The 19,549-nt window shown below is 41.3% G+C and overlaps 1 protein-coding gene across 1 annotated transcript in view; it reads left to right on the top strand.

The window, feature by feature from the left end:
* The window catches only part of DGKQ (diacylglycerol kinase theta), a 169,913-nt gene that overhangs the window by 77,807 nt on the left and 72,557 nt on the right, over window positions 1-19,549 (top strand). Inside the window, 4 exon segments of the mRNA XM_077818055.1 lie at window positions 9,957-10,056; window positions 12,864-12,949; window positions 15,093-15,218; window positions 18,071-18,265. Coding sequence (XP_077674181.1) covers window positions 9,957-10,056; window positions 12,864-12,949; window positions 15,093-15,218; window positions 18,071-18,265 — 507 coding nt within the window.

Genomic DNA, 19,549 nt, shown 5'->3' with positions numbered 1-19,549 from the left:
GTAGAAGAAAATAAGTTTAATCATTGTAAAGGATAGTGTTTATAGTGGTGGCAACAAAAGGCCTTTGAAGATTATTGAAAGCAGAGCCATTTGATGATGGTAAAAGCAGTTTGTTTATACTGTACACTACATTTCTATATGATATAGTAAGTAATACAGCAAGACAATGTCCAGTTACACAGCAAGACCGTATCCAAAGGGCAGTGCTCAGATGTCTTCATGAGTTATGGCTGGAAACAAAATGCTGAAATGAAGAATTAGGGAATACTCTCTTCATAAGTGAACTGGGTATTCAAGGGCATTTCAGGGTATAAATTGAAATAAGCACTAACACTGTCCTTTGTGTCAATAGATGTTTGGTCAGTACTATATTGGCACTTAGACATTTTTAATGGCATTTCTTGGATAAAGTTTCTATATCGTTCTGTACAGATTGATTTTAGTGTCATCGGACTGCAAAAGGAGCTCAGTAATTGATGAGAACCAAGAAATTACAACTCTTTGTGACCATGTAAGCCATCTCACGTGCTTTTAATGCACAATATTAATACAGCTACTTAATCTCATTTCAAAATGAGTACTATTTCAGGACTTGGACTACAAACTCATCACCAGACCTTCCATGGTAAGGGATTGTCCTGAAGTCAGGACGAGAAGTGATGGGCCTAATCTGCAGCAAAGGGAGACTTAACACTAGCTATTACACTTCCTAACTCTAAGGATAGTTAAGCTCTGGAACAAGCTTCGAAGGGAGGTTGTGGAATCACATAATTGGAGGTTTTTAAGAACAGGTTGGACAAACACTTGTCAGGGATGGTCTAGGTTTACTTGGTCCTTCCTCAGCACAGGGGGCTGGACTAGATGACCTCCTGAGGTCCCTTCCAGCCCAACATTTCTATGATTCTCTTTTGCTACAGAACATTTGGCTTCCGTCAAATCAACACTTTCTGTCAGAAAAGTGTTCCGTCTGAAAATTTTTGACCAGCTCTAATGTGAATACAGTCTTGTGGTTGAGATGTTACACATGCATATTAGGAAACTTTAAATTATAGTGTATATATGTATATTTATAGGAATCAATGTAACTTGACCAAAGTGCCATTTTATGTCTTAACAGAAAATTTAAAAACTAGTGCATATACGCAGGGCTGTGAGTTATGTTTGCCATGGGAATGATATTGACATTTATGCGTCTGTGGTTATAACTTTAGCGTTAATGTTTTCCTATTTTAATATACCTGGGAATATGTTTAAGTACAGTGTTTTAGTTGTATTTTTGCCTTTAGGGAGGGAATCCTTTCATCACCATCTTCTTTCCCCCTTTTGTCCATCAGAATTAATTCAGGTTAGTAGATCAACAATTCATGTTAGGAATCTGCTCAGCCAATTTAAAAAAAAAAAAGTATTTTACTTTTAGTTTTTCATTTCACTATCCCTTGTTTCATTTATGTGTCAGTCTCTGTCCCATCATTCTGCACCCATCCAGTCACCTGGGATCTCTTTCCCCATCCTGCGACTGACAAACCTTTGTTTCACTTACTTTGTCATGAACATTTCCGGAATAGAATTGCTTAGCATAATCATGCCTGTGTTCTGGTATACTAGAGCTTCCTTTAGAAGCTGACTGGAATGATGTGATTCTGATCAATTTCAGATTGCTGCTAGCAAATACAGGAAAATCCTAATACTCAAGGAACAGTCAGATCCTGCTAAATAATTCTGTGGGATTGTCTGCTGGAGTGAGTATGGAAATGTGGTATTTGTGTGATCTCAAGTATCATCTAAAAGCTGCTGTTAACACATTTTTACTGGAAATGATTTTTATTATGCAATATTGTAGTGAAATGTTGTTCCAAATGTACTTCAGATAGTTCTTATCAGAAATGTGACAAGGCTAATTGTCATGGAGCCATAGATGATGATAAATGATGTGATGTCGTAGCTTGTCATGAAGGGTACGTGGATTACTCCGTTCAAGAGGCAGACTGTGTAATATAAAATTGTAAATTTGAAATTTTAAAATGCAGTTAACCTAAATTATACCTGAACTTTGTGACACCAGTCATTTGAATTCTAAAGTCTAAAAGAGACATTTGTACTTCTGGCTTATTGTATGAGTGTACTAATGTGACAGGAATATGCTACTTCAAATACTAGTGTGTCTTGGGTGTGGATTAAATACATAAATAATCCTTTAAAATTTTCCATTTCATGGTTTTACTTTTCATTCATAAATAGTGGTGTCCCTCAGGGATCTGTACTGGGACAAGTACCGTTCAACATATTCAGAAATGATCTGGAAAAAGGGGTAAAGTTGGCAAAATTTACAGATGATACGAAACTGCTCAAGATAGTTAAGTCCCAAGCAGACTGTGAGGAGTTACAAAAGGCTCTCACAAAACTGGGTGACTGGGCAACACAATGGCAGATGAAATTCAGTGTTGATAAATGCAAAGTAAAGCACATTGGAAAACATAATCCCAACTATACATATAAAATGATGGGGTCTAAATTAGCTGGAGCACTCAAGAAAGAGATCTTGGAGTCAATGTGGTTAGTTCTCTGAAAACATCCACTCAGTGTGCAGCGGGAGTCAAAAAAGCTAACAGAATGTTGGGAATCCTTAAATAGGAAAGGGATAGATAATAAAACAGAAAATATCATATTGCCTCTATATAAATCCATGGTACGCCCACATCTTGAATTCTGTGTGCAGATGTGGTCACCCCATCTCAGAAAAGATATTTTGGAATTGGAAAAGGCTCAGAAAAAGGCATAAAAATTATAAGGGGTATGGAATAGCTTCCATATGAGGAGAGATTAATAAGACTGGGACTTTTCAGCTTGGAAGGGATATGATTGAGGTCTATGACATCATGACTGGTGTGGAGAAAGTAAATAAGGAAGTGTTATTTACTCCTTCTCATAACACAAGAATTAGGGGTCACCAAATGAAATTAATAGGCAGCAGGTTTAAAACAAACAAAAGGAAGTATTTCTTCCCACAATGCACGATCAACCTGTGGAACTCCTTGCCAGAGGATGTTGTGAAGACCAAGACTATAACAGTGTTCAAAAAAGAATTAGATAAATCCATGGAGGATAGGTCCATCAATGGCTATTAGCCAGGATGGGCAGGGATGGAGTCCCTACCCTGTGTTTGCCAGAAGCTGGAAATGGGAGACAGGGGATGGGTCACTTGATGATTACCTGTTCTGTTCATTCCCTCTGGGGCACCTGGGATTGGCTACTGTTGGAAGACAGAATACTGGGCTAGATGGACCTTTCGTCTGACCCAGTATCACCGTTCTTATGTTCTTATTCCTGTCTGTTGTTGGTTTTTTGGAAGCATCATTGCACCTGAAGAAAGATCCAGTCCAAAGATTCAGCTGTAGTTGTTGTTACTAGATCCAGGCTGTTATGAATAGGGAGATGTAGTGTTAAAAGACTCTAAGTTGGGGCATTTTTCCTACTGTATTGGAAGATGGAATTCCACATGTGCTTTTTTCCATTGGTCCTGCACTTCCCGATCTAGCAGCAATCATCAATATGTGAGAGAAATCATTAGATTTTTGTTGCATTACTTTATGAGAAGAGTATAGCGGCACTAAAAATGTTTTGTTAAACCTGTTAGTGCTGTCCATAGCAACAGAATCTTGAGATACCACTGTCCATTGGGAAGATGAGCAATTCCTCTTTGAGCCAAGCCACAGATTTGGCTCCCAGTGTCGCAATAATACTAATACATCCATCCTTGTGATTCAGGACAGTAATTTACACAATCTGGTCATCTTCCACCTCGCTGTAATAAGGGATATTCAGGCTATTGTTGTAACTGCTGCAGTTTGGCATGGGTGTCTTTGCTGTCCAGGCTTTGCAGGGTTAAGTTGTTCTTTTGAGTAATTGTCAGTTTGTGCTTTGGGAGGGCCATGTGGAGAGGACACCCTTGGTCAGTTCAGCCTGATCTACGCTATGAGTTTATTTTGGCTTTAGCAGCGTTAAATCGAATTAACCCTGCACCAGTCCACACAACAAAGCCATTTTTTTCTACATAAAGGGCTCTTAAAACCGATTTCTGTACTCCTCCCCAACAAGGGGATTAGTGCTGAAATCGACATTGCCGTTTCGAATTAGAGTTAGTGTGGATGCAATTCGAAGGTATTGGCCTCCGGGAGCTATCCCACAGTGCACCATTGTGACTGCTCTGGACAGCACTCTGAACTCGGATGCACTGGCCAGGTGTACAGGAAAAGCCTGTACTTTTGAATCTCATTTCCTGTTTGGCCAGGCGAGCTCATCAGCACAGGTGACCATGCAGTCCTAGAATCGAAAAAGAGCTCCAGCATGGACCGAATGGGAGGTACTGGTTCTGATCGCTGTATGGGGAGAAGAATCCGTGCTATCAGAACTACGTTCCAAAAGACGAAATGCCAAAACATTTAAAAAAAATCTCTGAGGCCATGAGGGACAGAGGCTACAGCAGGGACGCAACACAGTGCCGCGTGAAACTTAAGGAGCTCAGACAAGCGTACCAGAAAACCAAAGAATCAAACGGATGCTCCAGGACAGAGCCCCAGACATGCCGCTTCTACGCTGAGCTGCATGCAATTCTAGGGGGGCCGCCACCACTACCCCTGTCCGTGGACTCCAATGATGGGGTACTCTCCACCATGCCTGAGGATTTTGCGGACGGGGAAGATGAGGAGGAGAAGCTTGAGGAGAGCACACAGCGCATTGTTCTCCCCGACAGCCAGGATCTTTTTTATCACCCTGACTGAAATACCCTCCCAACCCAACGAAGCCGGAGAAGGGACCTCTGGTGAGTGTAGCTTTTAAAATATAATACATGTTATAAAAGCAAGCATTTTTTAATGATTAAGTAGCCCTGAGGACTTGGGATGGATTCGTGGCCAGTACAGCTACTGGAAAAGTCTGCTAATGTGTCTGGGGATGGAGCGGAACTCTGCCAGGGACATCTCCATGAAGCTCTCCTGGTAAAAGCCTTTGCAGAAGGTTTCTGGGGAGAGCAGCCTTATTCTGTTCCTCCATGGTAGGACACTTTACCACGCCATGCTAGTAGCAAGTAATCTGGTATCATTGCATGACAAAGCCTGGCAGTGTTTGGTCCTGATGTTTGCTGGCATTCAAGCAACATCCATTCTTTATCTCTCTGTGTTATCCTCAGAAGAGTGATATCATTCATGGTAACCTGGTTAAAATAGGGGAATTTAATTAAGGAGACATTCAGAGGTGCCTGTTCCTACTGGGCTGTTTGCCTGTGGCTGAAAAGAAATCCTCCCCGCAGTTAACCATGTTGTGTGTGTGCGGGGGGGGGGCCCACTGGTGCTGAGCTGTTCGCGTTTGGCTAGCAGGCATCTTCCCTGATACCAGCCAAGCGGTGGGGGGAGGGGTAAAGCGATCATCCCAGAGAATTGAGGGAGGGGTTAGTTTGGTTTCTGCTGCTGCATGTTAATAGGAAAACTGCAGCACTAAATGGCCAACTCAACGTGCTTTGCTTGGTATGGGAGAGGAGGGCGCTGCTGTTATGAAGGTTGCAGAAGCCGAAAGACTATGGCTTACCATGGCGCCTGCAAGCCAAATTCTGTTGCCTGGCACTGCGTGTGTGATCTCTAACACCAAAGCCACAGGCACTCAATATAAGATGCAAAATGTGACCGTGTACCAAAATCACATGTGCTATGTAATGTGAATAGTGTTGTTCACCATGAAAGAGTATAGCCATTGTTCTGTAAAATGTGTCTTTTAAAATACTTCACTCCCTTTTTTTCCTCCAACAGCTGCAAATGTTTCAAGCCTCCCTCTTTCCTCCCAAAGGCTATCTCAGATAAGGCGGCGAAAAAAACGTACACGTGATGAAAAGTTCTCTGAGCTCATGCAGTCGTCCGGCACTGACAGAGCTCAGCAGAATGTGTGAAGGGACACAGTAGCAGAGTACAGGAAAGTGGCTGATGAACGTGAGGAGAGGTGGCGGCAGGAAGATCGGAGGAGGCATGAGGCGACGCTGTGGCTACTGCGGGATCAAACAGACATGCTCTGGCGTCTGGTGGAGGTTCATGAACGGCAGCAGGATCACAGACTGCTGCTGCAACCCCTGTTTAACCGCACTCTCTCCTCCCCAGGTTCAATAGCCTCCTCACCCAGATGCCCAAGAACACCGGGGGGAGGGGGGAGAAGGCTCCGGGCACACAACCACTCCACCCCAGTGGACAGCCCAAACAACAGAAGGCTGTCATTCAAGAAGTTTTAAAGTGGCCTTTTCCTTCCCTCCTACCCTCCTCCCACACCCTACCCGGGCTACCTTGTGAGTTATCTCCCTATTTTTATAATCAATTAATAAAGAATACATGTTTTTTAAACGATAGTGACTTTATTTCCTTTGCAAGCAAGCTTTGATCGAAATGGGGAGAGTGGGTGGCTTACAGGGAATTTAGAGACAACAAAACAAATCATGGAGCAGGTCCTCAAAGAATCAATCCTGAAGTACTTGCATGAGAGGAAAGTGATCAGGAACAGCCAGCATGGATTCACCAAGGGAAGGTCATGCCTGACTAATCTAGTCGCCTTTTATCATGAGATTACTGGTTCTGTGGATGAAGGGAAGGCAGTGGATGTATTGTTTCTTGACTTTAGCAAAGCTTTTGACACGGTCTCCCACAGTATTCTTGTCAGCAAGTTAAGGAAGTATGGGCTGGATGAATGCACTATAAGGTGGGTAGAAAGCTGGCTAGATTGTCGGGCTCAACTGGTAGTGATCAATGGCTCCATGTCTAGTTGGCAGCCGGTGTCAAGTGGAGTGCCCCAGGGGTCGGTCCTGGGGCCGGTTTTGTTCAATATCTTCATAAATGATCTGGAAGATGTGGATTGCACTCTCAGCAAATTTGCGGACGATACTAAACTGGGAGGAGTGGTAGATACGCTGGAGGGGAGGGATAGGATACAGAAGGACCTAGACAAATTGGAGGATTGGGCCAAAAGAAATCTGATGAGGTTCAATAAGGATAAGTGCAGGGTCCTGCACTTAGGACGGAAGAATCCAATGCACCGCTACAGACTAGGGACCGAATGGCTAGGCAGCAGTTCTGCGGAAAAGGACCTAGGGGTGACAGTGGACGAGAAGCTGGATATGAGTCAGCAGTGTGCCCTTGTTGCCAAGAAGGCCAATGGCATTTTGGGATGTATAAGTAGGGGCATAGCGAGCAGATCGAGGGACGTGATCGTCCCCCTCTATTCGACATTGGTGAGGCCTCATCTGGAGTACTGTGTCCAGTTTTGGGCCCCACACTACAAGAAGGATGTGGATAAATTGGAGAGAGTCCAGCGAAGGGCAACAAAGGGGTCTAGGGGTCTAGAACACATGACTTATGAGGAGAGGCTGAGGGAGCTGGGATTGTTTAGCCTGCAGAAGAGAAGAATGAGGGGGGATTTGATAGCTGCTTTCAACTACCTGAAAGGGGGTTCCAAAGAGGATGGCTCTAGACTGTTCTCAATGGTAGCAGATGACAGAACGAGGAGTAATGGTCTCAAGTTGCAGTGGGGGAGGTTTAGATTGGATATTAGGAAAAACTTTTTCACTAAGAGGGTGGTGAAACACTGGAATGCGTTGCCTAGGGAGGTGGTGGAATCTCCTTCCTTGGAAGTTTTTAAGGTCAGGCTTGACAAAGCCCTGGCTGGGATGATTTAACTGGGAATTGGTCCTGCTTCGAGCAGGGGGTTGGACTAGATGACCTTCAGGGGTCCCTTCCAACCCTGATATTCTATGATTCTATGATTCTATGAAAGGGGGTGGGTTTTGATCAAGGAGAAACAAACAGAAGTGTCATACAGTACCCTGACCAGTCATGAAACTGGTTTTCAAAGCTTCTCTGATGCGCAGCACTTCCTGCTGTGCTCTTCTAACCGCCCTGGTGTCTGGCTGCGCGTATTCAGCAGCCAGGCGATTTGCATCTATCTCCCACCCCGCCATAAATGTCTCCCCTTTACTCTCTCAGAGATTGTGGAGCACACAGCAAGCAGCAATAACAATGGGAATATTGGTTTTGCTGAGGTCTGAGCGAGCCAGTAAACTGCGCCAGCGACCTTTTAAACTTCCAAATGCACACTCTACCACCATTCTGCACTTGCTCAGCCTATAGTTGAACAGTTCCTAACTACTGTCCAGGGTGCCTGTGTACGGCTTCATGAGCCAGGGCATTAAGCAGTAGGCTGGGTCCCCAAGGATAACTATAGGCATTTCAACATCCCCAATGGTTATTTTCTGGTCTTGGAAGTAAATCCCTTCCTGCAGCCATTTAAACAGACCAGAGTTCCTGAAGACGCGAGCGTCGTGAACCTTTCCCGGCCATCCCACGTTGAAGTTGGTGAAACGTCCCTTGTGATCCACCAGTGCTTGCAGCACCACTGAAAAGTATCCCTTGCGGTTTATGTACTGGCTGCGCTGGTGGTCCGGTCCCAAGATAGGGATATGGGTTCCGTCTATAGCCCCACCATAGTTAGGGAATCCCATTGCAGCAAAGCCATCTAGTATGACCTGCACATTTCCCAGAGTCACTACCTTTGGTAGCAGCAGCTCAATGATTGCATTGGCTACTTGCATCACAGCAACCCCCACAGTAGATATGCCCACTCCAAATTGATTACCGACTGACTGGTAGCTGTCTGGCGTTGCAAGCTTCCACAGGGCTATTGCCACTCGCTTGTGAACTGTGGGGGCTGGTCTCATCTTGGTATTCTTGCGCTTCAGGGCAGGGGAAAGCAAGTCACAAAGTTCCATGAAAGTGCCCTTACGCATGTGAAAGTTTCGGAGCCACTGGGAATCATCCCAAACCTGCAACACTATGCGGTCCCACCACTCTGTGCTTGTTTCCCGGGCCCAGAATCGGCATTCCACAGCATGAGCCTGTCCCAGTAACACCATGATCTCCAAATTGCTGGGGACCGTGGTTTTAGAGAAATCTGTGTTCATGTCCTCATCACCGTGCTTCCGTCGCCTCCTCGCCTGGTTTTTCAGGTGCTGGTTCTGCATAAACTGCACGATAATGCACGGGGTGTTTACAATGGTCATAACTGCTGCGGTGAGCTGAACGGGCTCCATGCTTACTGTGCTATGGCGTCTGCTTGGGCAATCCAGGGAAAAGGGCGCGAAACGATTGTCTGCTGTGCTTTCACGGAGGGAGGGAGGGTTGACTGACGACATTTACCCAGAACCACCTGTGACAAACTTTTGGCCCCATCAGGCATTGGGAGCTCAGCCCAGAATTCCAATGAGCAGCGGGGACTCCGGGAACTGTGGGATAGCTACCCACAGTGCACTGCTCAGAACGTTGACACTTGCCACGGTACTGTGGATGCGGACTGTTGAATTGCTGTGCTTAGTGTGGGCGCGTGCACTCGACTTTATACAATCTGTTCCCAAAAATCAACTTCTGTAAAATCGGAGTACTTTCGTAGTGTAGACATGGCCTTCTTTGGCAATGGGACTGAGATGGGCCAAAAGACGTGGAGCATAGTGGGGTGGAAGAAAATCTTTAATTTTAAAAATGATTATTCACTGGATATATATGCATCTTTTGGCATTTTTCTTGTATATTGTTTGTGTTCGTCTTGTCTGTTCAAATACTCTTAAGGGCAAGGACCATGTCTCTGTGTGGGACCCTGATAATAATTGGAGCCTTCGGGTGCTATTTCAATAATAAAACATCATGAGTGCCACCCTTTTCTTGTTTCACTTTTTAAATTTCGAGATGCCTGGGTGTTTATAATAAAACTAGTGTATTTGTTTTCAATTTGTGTTTCTCCTCACTTCTGTGTGTGCACATAGTATAAAGTCATGTATTGCAGCATATAGTATATAAAGGAACTTTCAATGATTTAGAATTCTTCTTAATAGTCATTGACAGTGATTGTTAAAGATTTACCCTGTATATTTTCATCGACAGGTTCCAGTTGCACATTGTTTTGGACCTCCGGGACATTACAAAAAAAAGTTTTGCACCGTATGCAGAAAGCAGTTAGAGTCCCTTGCTTTTCGATGTGAAGGTAATTTAAAATGTGTATATGCACAGTCATGTGTGTCACATAAAAATAGATATATGTGTATATCTAAAGATATATAATATATGCTAATGATAACCCTGACATAAATTCCTTTCTTTTTGCATTCATGAGATAAACTCTACTTAATTTGTTCTCTGGACTGCTTCATTTGTGTTCTGTCCAATAATCTTTGTGTCTGAACCAACATTGCAAACTACCAAGCACCTTCAAACAGTTACCTTAAAAACAAGGAACAAAAATATATGCAGACATAAGTCTCTTCACCAAATGTGGATTCCATCCCCTGATTTTACTCTGGTCCTTGAATTATTGTTAATGCTGCTGCGGGTCAGTGACAGGCCCAAAAGCAAGCCTCCTCCCCTTGGAGAAATGTGATTCTGAGCTTTCTGTTAGTGTGTAGCACAAACACCTATCCCTGAAGGCTTTTGAAATACTGGGACTTAAATAAATACCAACAATTTTGACAGAAAAGCTATTTTAGACTGCTTTTAACATATTCTCACTTCTCTGTCACTGTCTGTTGATGGTAGTTAGGGCACCTAAAGGGACATGAAAATAGTATCAGTAAAAATAATTGTACTCTAAAAATGTTCCAAAGTAGCTTTTCTGTAAAAAGTGCCGTAAACATAATACATGTTGGTCTGAAGGCTTCATTGGCACTTGTTTGGGGCAACCTGCCTAACTCCCGCATGGCTGTGCCGTTCATGAATGACATGTCCATTTCAAAAATGGAAGTCATTGGCAGTTGATAAGGCACTGCTGAAAATTTTATCCCTGCTCTAGTGTTCCCCTGTATGCATGGCAGGAGAGCTGAAACTGAAGAGACAATAGGTTTGAGCATGCATGGAGGCAATAGGGATGAACCTGGAGTTATGTTGGATAGTCTTGGGCCCATTCTGAAGACCCTTGTAAGCAGCATCAGGGATCAGAAAAAAGCTTTATAAAGTTAGTTTTAAATACTCTTTTTAATTGGGTGATAAAACTTGTGTTCTCTTTTGATGGTCTTCATATTGACTAGTTCAAAGAAATGGAAATGTTGACAGAGCGGCACTTAGAGCTTGAGATGAGTTTTGATTTGATGACTTTGTATTTGATAGACCAGTTCCTCTACCTTTCTGCAGATACTGTCCTTCAGTTGTAAACTAAACAATCAAAGTATGCTTTATGAAAGAGCCCATAAAGACTGCTCAGTTCTGACCCTAAGCTCCTGGGCTGAAGTTGACACATTTAGCACATCTTGCTTTTTAAAGACCGTTTCTTTTAGGAAAGTGGCTGTCTCTAAACTGTCCCCATCCTACTCAACAAATTCATTCTTTTCGGTATTTGGAGGTATATCCAATATCCATATCCAAACTGCAATGCGCGTTCCAGCTTTTACTCCTATTAGTACTGCAGAGCCAACATAGCTTTGCTGTGTGAGCTGCAGATTGTACTCTACCAAGTGTACCAACAGCAGAATTGTTGCTACGCTCCAATCAGCTACTCTTGTGTAACCTCGCTGAAATCATTATTTGGTTTGCAGAAACTTTATTACTGGATGTGTGGCTGGAAAGAACTCAGCTTGTCTCTAAGCCCAGGTTGAATTTACAAAACTGTCAACATTTTCCTTATCAAATGTGTATTTTTTTTAAAAAATAGTTGACAAATAACAACCCTGGAACTGCACAATACCTTTTTTTACCAGGTAATTTTTGGGGTAGATTTGTAGTCAAGTTAAGAAGTATTTAATCTATTTAGGGATCTCATACTTACTACCTTGTTATAGCAGTTTTCAGAAGGATTCTTTTCAGAAAAGAAAAACAATATTGCTTCTCCCGTAGATTTAAACAAAGACAGTCTTTGCTTATGTGCAATGGAGAATTACATCCACAGCAGTGTGTAGGGCTATAATTAGCTAGAATGTGCTTATTGACTTTATTTCTTACAACTTATAGAGCACTTTTAAAATTAAGCTTACAGAATGGGTAACTTGATTATTCTCGTAAAAGCATGACTGTCATTGTTAATGGCTGTCAGCGGGGCTGACCTCCTGTGTCAGATCTGGAATACTCGTCAGAGTTGTGTGAGGTGGTTGGAACAATGGATTCCTTGAATGCTACAGAAAGAGGTGGTTTGCAGGCTTGGTGGAATCCTGAGATTCATGTTCTTGATTTATTTGAAGAGACAAATGTTGCTGTCCGCCCAGAACAGTCACTTTTAAAGAACAGTTCTATTTACAACTTAGATTGTAGCTAATTTTCTTTTCTTTTTCTTCTTCCAAATAGGTTCATGGCCATTTGTCCCTGTGTAATTTTTGTTTGGGGTGTGTCTTGGCTGGCTATCACTCTTCTGTGTTTAGGACTTTGTTATTTTTCAGCAATAGAAAATAGGGAAAGTTGCCCTTCCTATTAATGGGGATCTCCTGAACTCTTTCTCATTTTGTTAAAGCAAAATTTCCAGTTTAAGGTGAGAGAGGTGATTATGGTAGGGAAGAGGACTGGTTTCTTTGAATCAGACTATAGACATCCTTATAATAAGCCAGCCAATTGTTCTTATCTTACTTTATTAGAAGAAATAATTAAATCACTTAAGCGCAAAATTAGTTTTGCCTTCCTACATACTTGCTTTTTCAGTTAAATAATAGTTGCATCAATTAAATGCAAAGTAAATTGAATAACACACACCATAATACAGATAAATGTCTTGTATTTGCTGAACAGTAAAAGGCATAAGAAATGCTATGTGGGGAGATAGGAAAATAAAACAAACCTGGATGTTAGACATTTCCTGTTTAATTTTTTTACTTTCAGTGTGTGAACTACACGTGCATACGGATTGTGTCCCATTTGCTTGTAGCGATTGTCGTCAGTGCCATCAAGATGGGCATCAGGATCATGTGAGTGTTAACTTGTGTGGCTAGAACAGAGCATGAAGTACAATCAGTTACTTTCAATGTAAAACAAACCTGATTCCCCTCCCTCCCCCAATAACATCCTCCTCCAGTTTCTGTTGTGTGGTTTACTGTGTGAGTGACATGGGTTTGGTAGATATGTTCCTTATCTATAAGGAACAGAAAAATACATCCTGTATATTATTGGATTTTATTGTGAACTGATGTTACTTTTTGTTTTCTAACGTGTTACTGACATTTGTCCAATGGAGAGCAGGTTGTTGCTGCTGAATTTTAGACATGCTCAGTGGAGCTCAAGTTGAACATATCCAGGAGCGTTCAGAAAATCTCGGTCTTTATTTAAAAAACAAAAGACCGCTCTGGTGATGGGGAAATGGAAATTCCCTCTTCTCTCCGAGAGTATTTTTTTTTTTTTTGCTTCTTATGATGTGAACCTTTTTTAGAGAAACTGTAATGCTAAACAGTACAAGCCTGTTGGCAGAACAAATAGAATTACCATCAAAATGCAATATGCCCTTCATACTGATGCATCATTTCTAAATTGTAGTGTCCTCTTTGTGAAGGGGGAAAATGATTGTATAGCTGTTGCACTTCTCCCTGTTGTACCTCAGATTTCATGGCCAAAACTTTAAAAGATGGCTGCTGAAAATTCTGGTAGTTAAGTGGATATTGAGGCTTGATTTTCAGAAATGCCGAGCAACCAGCAGCTTCCATGGAAGTAGAGAGTTACTGCTGAACGCTGAGCACTTCTGAAATTCAGGCCTAAATGTGGTGTTAGTTGTACCGTAGCTTTTAGCACCACTCTTTAAAATTTTTGGCCTTCTATCTCTCGTACTAAAGACTGACCAAGCATTTTGAAAGGGCACGTTATTGTAGTAGCTATAGGTGCCAAAGATCAAATGCAAAGTAATTTGCTGTGTATAACTTTAGTGTAAGAATAATACATTGTGGACTGTTTGTAGAACATGAAATAAAAATTAATATTTCTGTATGCAGTGTTGTAGCCATGTCGGCCTCAAGATATTAGAGACAAGGTGAGTGAGGTGATATCTTTATTGGACCAACATCTGTTGGTGAGAGAGACAAGCTTTCGAGCTTACACAGAGCTCTTCTTCCGGTCTGGGAAATGTACTCAGAGTGTCACAGCTAAATACAAGGTGGAACAGATTGTTTAGCGTAAGTAGTGATCACATATTTCAAAAAGAACAAGGAGTACTTGTTACACCTTAGAGACTAACAAATTTATTAACAAAAATATTTCAAGGGACCACTCCAGGGGAAACGGCCTGTTAACATCCCTGCAGTCAGGGGAGGAAAGGAAGATAGGGGTCTGGGGGGACTGTTAGTGGGTTACAGATTGTTGTAATAAGTCATAACTACACTGTCTCTGTTCAATCCATGATATTGAGTGTTCAGCAAAGTTATGAATTTAAGCTTCCCGGCTCGTCTTTTGAAAGGATTGTGCAGGTTTCCTTTGAGGATGAGGACTGATAGGGCAGACATAGAGTGATAAAGTGAATTGTGAAAAGTGTTTACCCACAAGTGATGTGAGGTTTTTGTCTTTTATCGTTTTCCTGTGGTTTTTCTGCATTTGAGCTTTTGAGCAACGTGACACACCCCAAGGACACAGAGAGTTATTATAGAAGCCACACATTTCTGAGATCTCTAAACCCATTCCTCAGGCTGGCTGCTGCTTATGTCTCAGGCAAAATGTTTAACGTTTGCTGCTCAATATCTTAATCCGTAAAATGCTAATTCTAATCTCTCTGAATATTTTGAAAACTAAGATTTGTAATGGGCAGTGAAGATGGAAAGTGCTATGTAAGTGCCAAATATTGTTCCTTATGTTGATGCATTTATTACAGAGCTAAACATTACAATGCTCAGGAAAACGGGCCAGTGAGACTTCTTTTTCCTTGATTTTCTGTGGGATTTTAATGGCCTGCTGCAAACTTGCTTACTCCATATTTCAATAGGAAAATACTTAAATATTGTATATATTAATTACATTGAATATGTGCAACGTTCTGTGATGTTTTTCCTGAAGCCTTTAGGGTTAATTTTAAATTAATAATGTAGGGACATGGTTGTGTTTACCATAATACAGTCGATTGATCCATTTTCTCAGGATACATATCATCATCATTGGAGGGAGGGAAATCTCTCGTCCAGTGCTCGTTGTGAGGTCTGCAAGAAAACCTGTGGTTCTTCAGAGGTGCTGTCTGGCATGAGGTGTGAGTGGTGTGGCATTCTGGTATGTAAGCGTCATTGGGCATACTGTGGAAATAAAAGCCTTGTTAATTTTATATATTTAAAACTGGCCATGAATAAGTCATAGAATCATAGAATATCAGGGTTGGAAGGGACCTCCAGGAGGTCATCTAGTCCAACCCCCTGCTCAAAGCAGGACCGATCCCCAATTAAATCATCCCAGCCAGGGCTTTGTCAAGCCTGACCTTAAAAACTTATAAGGAAGGAGATTCCACCACCTCCCTAGGTAACCCATTCCAGTGTTTCACCACCCTCCTAGTGAAAAAGTTTTTCCTAATATCCAACCTAAATCTCCCCCACTGCAACTTGAGACCATTACTCCTTGTCCTGTCATCCGCTACCACTGAGAATAGTCTAGATCCATCCTCTTTGGAACTTTCAGGTAGTTAAAAGCAGTTATCAAATCTCCCCTCATTCTTCTCTTCTGTAGACTAAACAATCCCAGTTCCCTCAGCCTCTCCTCGTAAGTCAGTCATTTGTTAGATGACACTCAATAAATCAGAGCGAAAGTAAGTTTGGGATTTGTTTCCTTTAGTCTCCAAAGTGGAGGAATTTTAAAATAAGTGGATAAAATTAAGGAATTCTTAATGCTGTGTCTTAACAGGATTCTTTGGGGGTACTAACACTGCATAGTTAACTGATGCTTCTTCGTTCAGTACACGGCTGCTATTCCATTTCTTGTCTTGTAGTTCTCACACATTCGGTATATTACCAGTTAGTCCTTGTATTATTGATGTGAATTGTAAAAAGTGTGAGAGGGTCTGGCTAGATGGCTATAGGAGTGTAATAGAAGGCAGATATATTAGCCCCAGGCAGAGTAGGTCCCTTTTCCCTGGGTAAGGTAACAGGGAAGGTTCCAGAACAATCAGGAACCTTCTGGAGATAATTAAGACAGGCTGATTAGAACACCTGCAGCCAATCAAGAAGCTGCTAGAATCAATTAAGGCAGGCTAATCAGGGCACCTAGGTTTTAAAAAGGAGCTCACTTCAGTTTGTGGTGTGAATGTGAGGAGCTGGGAGCAAGAGGCACTAGGAGCTGAGAGTGAGAACACGGACTGTTAGAGGACTGAGGTGCACAAGCATTATCAGACACCAGGAGGAAGTTCCTATGGTGAGGATAAAGCAGGTGTTGGGAGGAGGCCATGGGGAAGTAGCCCAGGGAGTTGTAGCTGTTGCACAGCTGTTCCAGGAGGCACTCTAGACAGCTGCATTCCACAGGGCCCTGGGCTGGAACCCGGAGTAGAGGGTAAGCCCGTGTTCCCCCCAAACCCTCCCAACTCCTGGTCAGACACAGGAGGAGTCAACCTGGACTGTGGGTTCAGAAAAAAGGCCAAGCTGAGGGCTGCCGTGAAGCTCCAAGGCGAGCAAATCCACCAATAAGCGCAAGACCCAAGGTAGAGTAGGAACTTTGTCACAAAAGAAACAAAAATTTATGCTGATTACATAGAATCCCTCCTTCTAACCTGCTCGTGTTCCCTTTCAGCATGGAATGTTTTTGAACCCTGGAGATTGTTCCCAACATTTCTGAATGTGTATTTGATTTTGTGGTCATCCTTTTGTACTGCTAATGTTTTATTCCCATACAACATAAAAGTATCCTACCTTTATTTGCTCTCTCTCATTCAGAAGAGAGCCAAAACTTGTTATAGACTTAAAACTGATATAGAGCCTACTGTGTAGATAGGGGTCACTGAATACATCATTAGTCACCAAGAGGGTGAAATGCAGAAACAGTGCCTAGAAATAACACACAAAGCATTAGGGGATAGGAAATGAAAAATAAATTTAATAATTAAAAACAAAAGTATTTTTGAATTACCACACTCAGTCTTAAAACTTACAATAGCAAACTTACCTGTATCTTAAGGCTAAACAATTATTCAGTGTTTCAGGTATATTTTATTTGAATTATTTAGATATTCAAAAATACTTTTAAAAAACAAATAACTGAAATTACACATCACTATTTTTTCTTTAAATTTTTTTTATTTTTTTTGCGAACTTCTTTTATTGGCTTTGTTCATCAGTTTGTCATATGTATTTACCATAACCTGATTCCAAGGATAATAGATGGTCTGTAGAATAAATGCAAGGCAGAAATTTACTCAAGGGTCTGGGCTGATGACATAAGCTTCAGAAAGGACAATTCCTGAATTTAACAACTAAAACCCCAGGAAGAAATCGCAGCCCCGACTCCCTACTGGATAACTTATTTTTTATAACACAATTGTCCATGTTTTGATCATCTTCCCACTTGTGAATACCACTAGAATGCAAAATCTATGGTTCAGATGCAGAACAATCTTACTATTGTTCCTTTACGTCAATGTATGTAAAACTTTAGATTTCAGTAGAATATGGTTTTAATATTTTAAAAAGTGTTGTCACATGTTAAGAATTCTCACTGTTATGTCAATAAAAATATAGGTTTCAGAGTAACAGCCGTGTTAGTCTGTATTCGCAAAAAGAAAAGGAGTACTTGTGGCACCCTAGAGACTAACCAATTTATTTGAGCATGAGCTTTCGTGAGCTACAGCTCACTTCATCGGTGAGCTGTAGCTCATGAAAGCTCATGCTCAAATAAATTGGTTAGTCTCTAAGGTGCCACAAGTACTCCTTTTCTTTTTAATAAAAATATAGTGAGTTAAAATCAAACCTGATATAAGTCGATGCAACTCCATTCATCTCACAGGAGATGGACCAATTTACAGTAAGTATGAATTTGTTCCAGCATGGTTTGCAAGGCCACTGCCTATTTTGTTATAGTGAGTTAATTTTTTTTACAAGTTTAATGTCTGAGGTTTGACAAGTGTTTAATGATGTTTCTGTTTATAGGCTCATGCTTCTTGCTACATTATTGTACCACCAGAATGTACATTTGGAAGATTAAGAAATATGATTCTTCCTCCGAATTGTGTGCGTTTAGTTTCTCGCAATTTCAGCAAAATGCACTGTTTTCGAATATCAGAGAGCCTGCAAACAGAACCAGGTAAAGACTTTGAAAATGGTATCCAATAAAGTGCTGAATATGTGGAGTTACTGTGTTTTACGTCAATATTAAACTGAATCTTTTAAGGTTGTTGATCATGTAGTATGTCTTTTTTGAGGATGTAATATTAATCTGTTACTAGCTAAGGCTGCTGCTTCTGCTACCTGATATGGATCCTAAATACAGAGCCTGCTGTATAGAATACCAAGCCTGAATTCAAGTTTCTGCTTGACTATTTGGCATCAATTCTACTGAGTTTGACTATAAATATGGTTTTCTTGCTATAACATGTTCTAAAAAGGTTTAGTTCTGACTTGCACATAACATGATTGTATATTTACAAACATAGGACATTTTTTGTGAAGGAGAGGACCAGTTTTTTTTGTGAGCAAAATCATGTCTTAACCTGTAGCTTCTATTATTCCAGAGCTGAAGCAGCAGTATATCACTTCTGCATTTATAGGAAAAATAAATTTCCATATGCAAGGGGAGGGCGGGGGGCCAGAGGAGAAAGAAACTGCATTTTAAGCACCTTTTTTGATCAAACATTTCTTACCCTCCACCTCACATACATTTAGTAACTTAACAGTTGTAGTGTATATTGTGGAAACTGTAGACCAGAGTCTTGTTTGACTAACTAGGATGCTGATGCGGATGATATAAGCAATCATCGATATAAATGTTACTTTTATTTAGCAACTTATGTTAGGTTTTTTTTATTAGTTGAAATATTTTGCTTTCCCTGTTTGTAATTAAACATTTGCCCTTTCCAAGTGGAAGGGATTTAATTTGTAGGATAACGTTTTGCTGCCACCTAGTGTATGTATTACTTATTTACTTTAGTTTTCAGGAGCAAGCCTTTTCTTATGCCTTTGCCTTGTTTCTTTTTGTGCTTTAAATTTCAAACATCCCAAATGTAAACTTATCTTTTTTTCTTAGAAATTATTTTTGTACGTTAAGAATGAAAGGGAAGATAAATACACCAAACTTTGCCAGTCTTGGGAGGTTAAAATGTCAGAAACTTGTTTCCTTGAGAGCTTCCTGAGAAGTTGGACGTTAGTTTACTGTGGTGGTGTTGAACATTTGAGCGTATCTTGGTACTCATGAAGATAGATATTTAATAGCTATCACTAGCGAGAGTCATCTGTAATACATGCACAAGCTGTAATATAACCCCAGCGTGTCTGGTAATGGACCTCAATCCTGACCTACACTCTCTCAACTATTGGAGCCTCTCTTGAGCAGAGACAAGCTAGTTTTTAGTTGACATTTATCTATATTACAAAAACCATGCAGTGAAACACAACTGGTAAAGACCATCCAAC

This window comes from Eretmochelys imbricata, chromosome 5, assembly GCF_965152235.1.
Source record: "Eretmochelys imbricata isolate rEreImb1 chromosome 5, rEreImb1.hap1, whole genome shotgun sequence".
NCBI classification, from domain to species: domain Eukaryota; kingdom Metazoa; phylum Chordata; order Testudines; family Cheloniidae; genus Eretmochelys; species Eretmochelys imbricata.
This window is presented reverse-complemented; position numbering and strand designations above follow the sequence as displayed.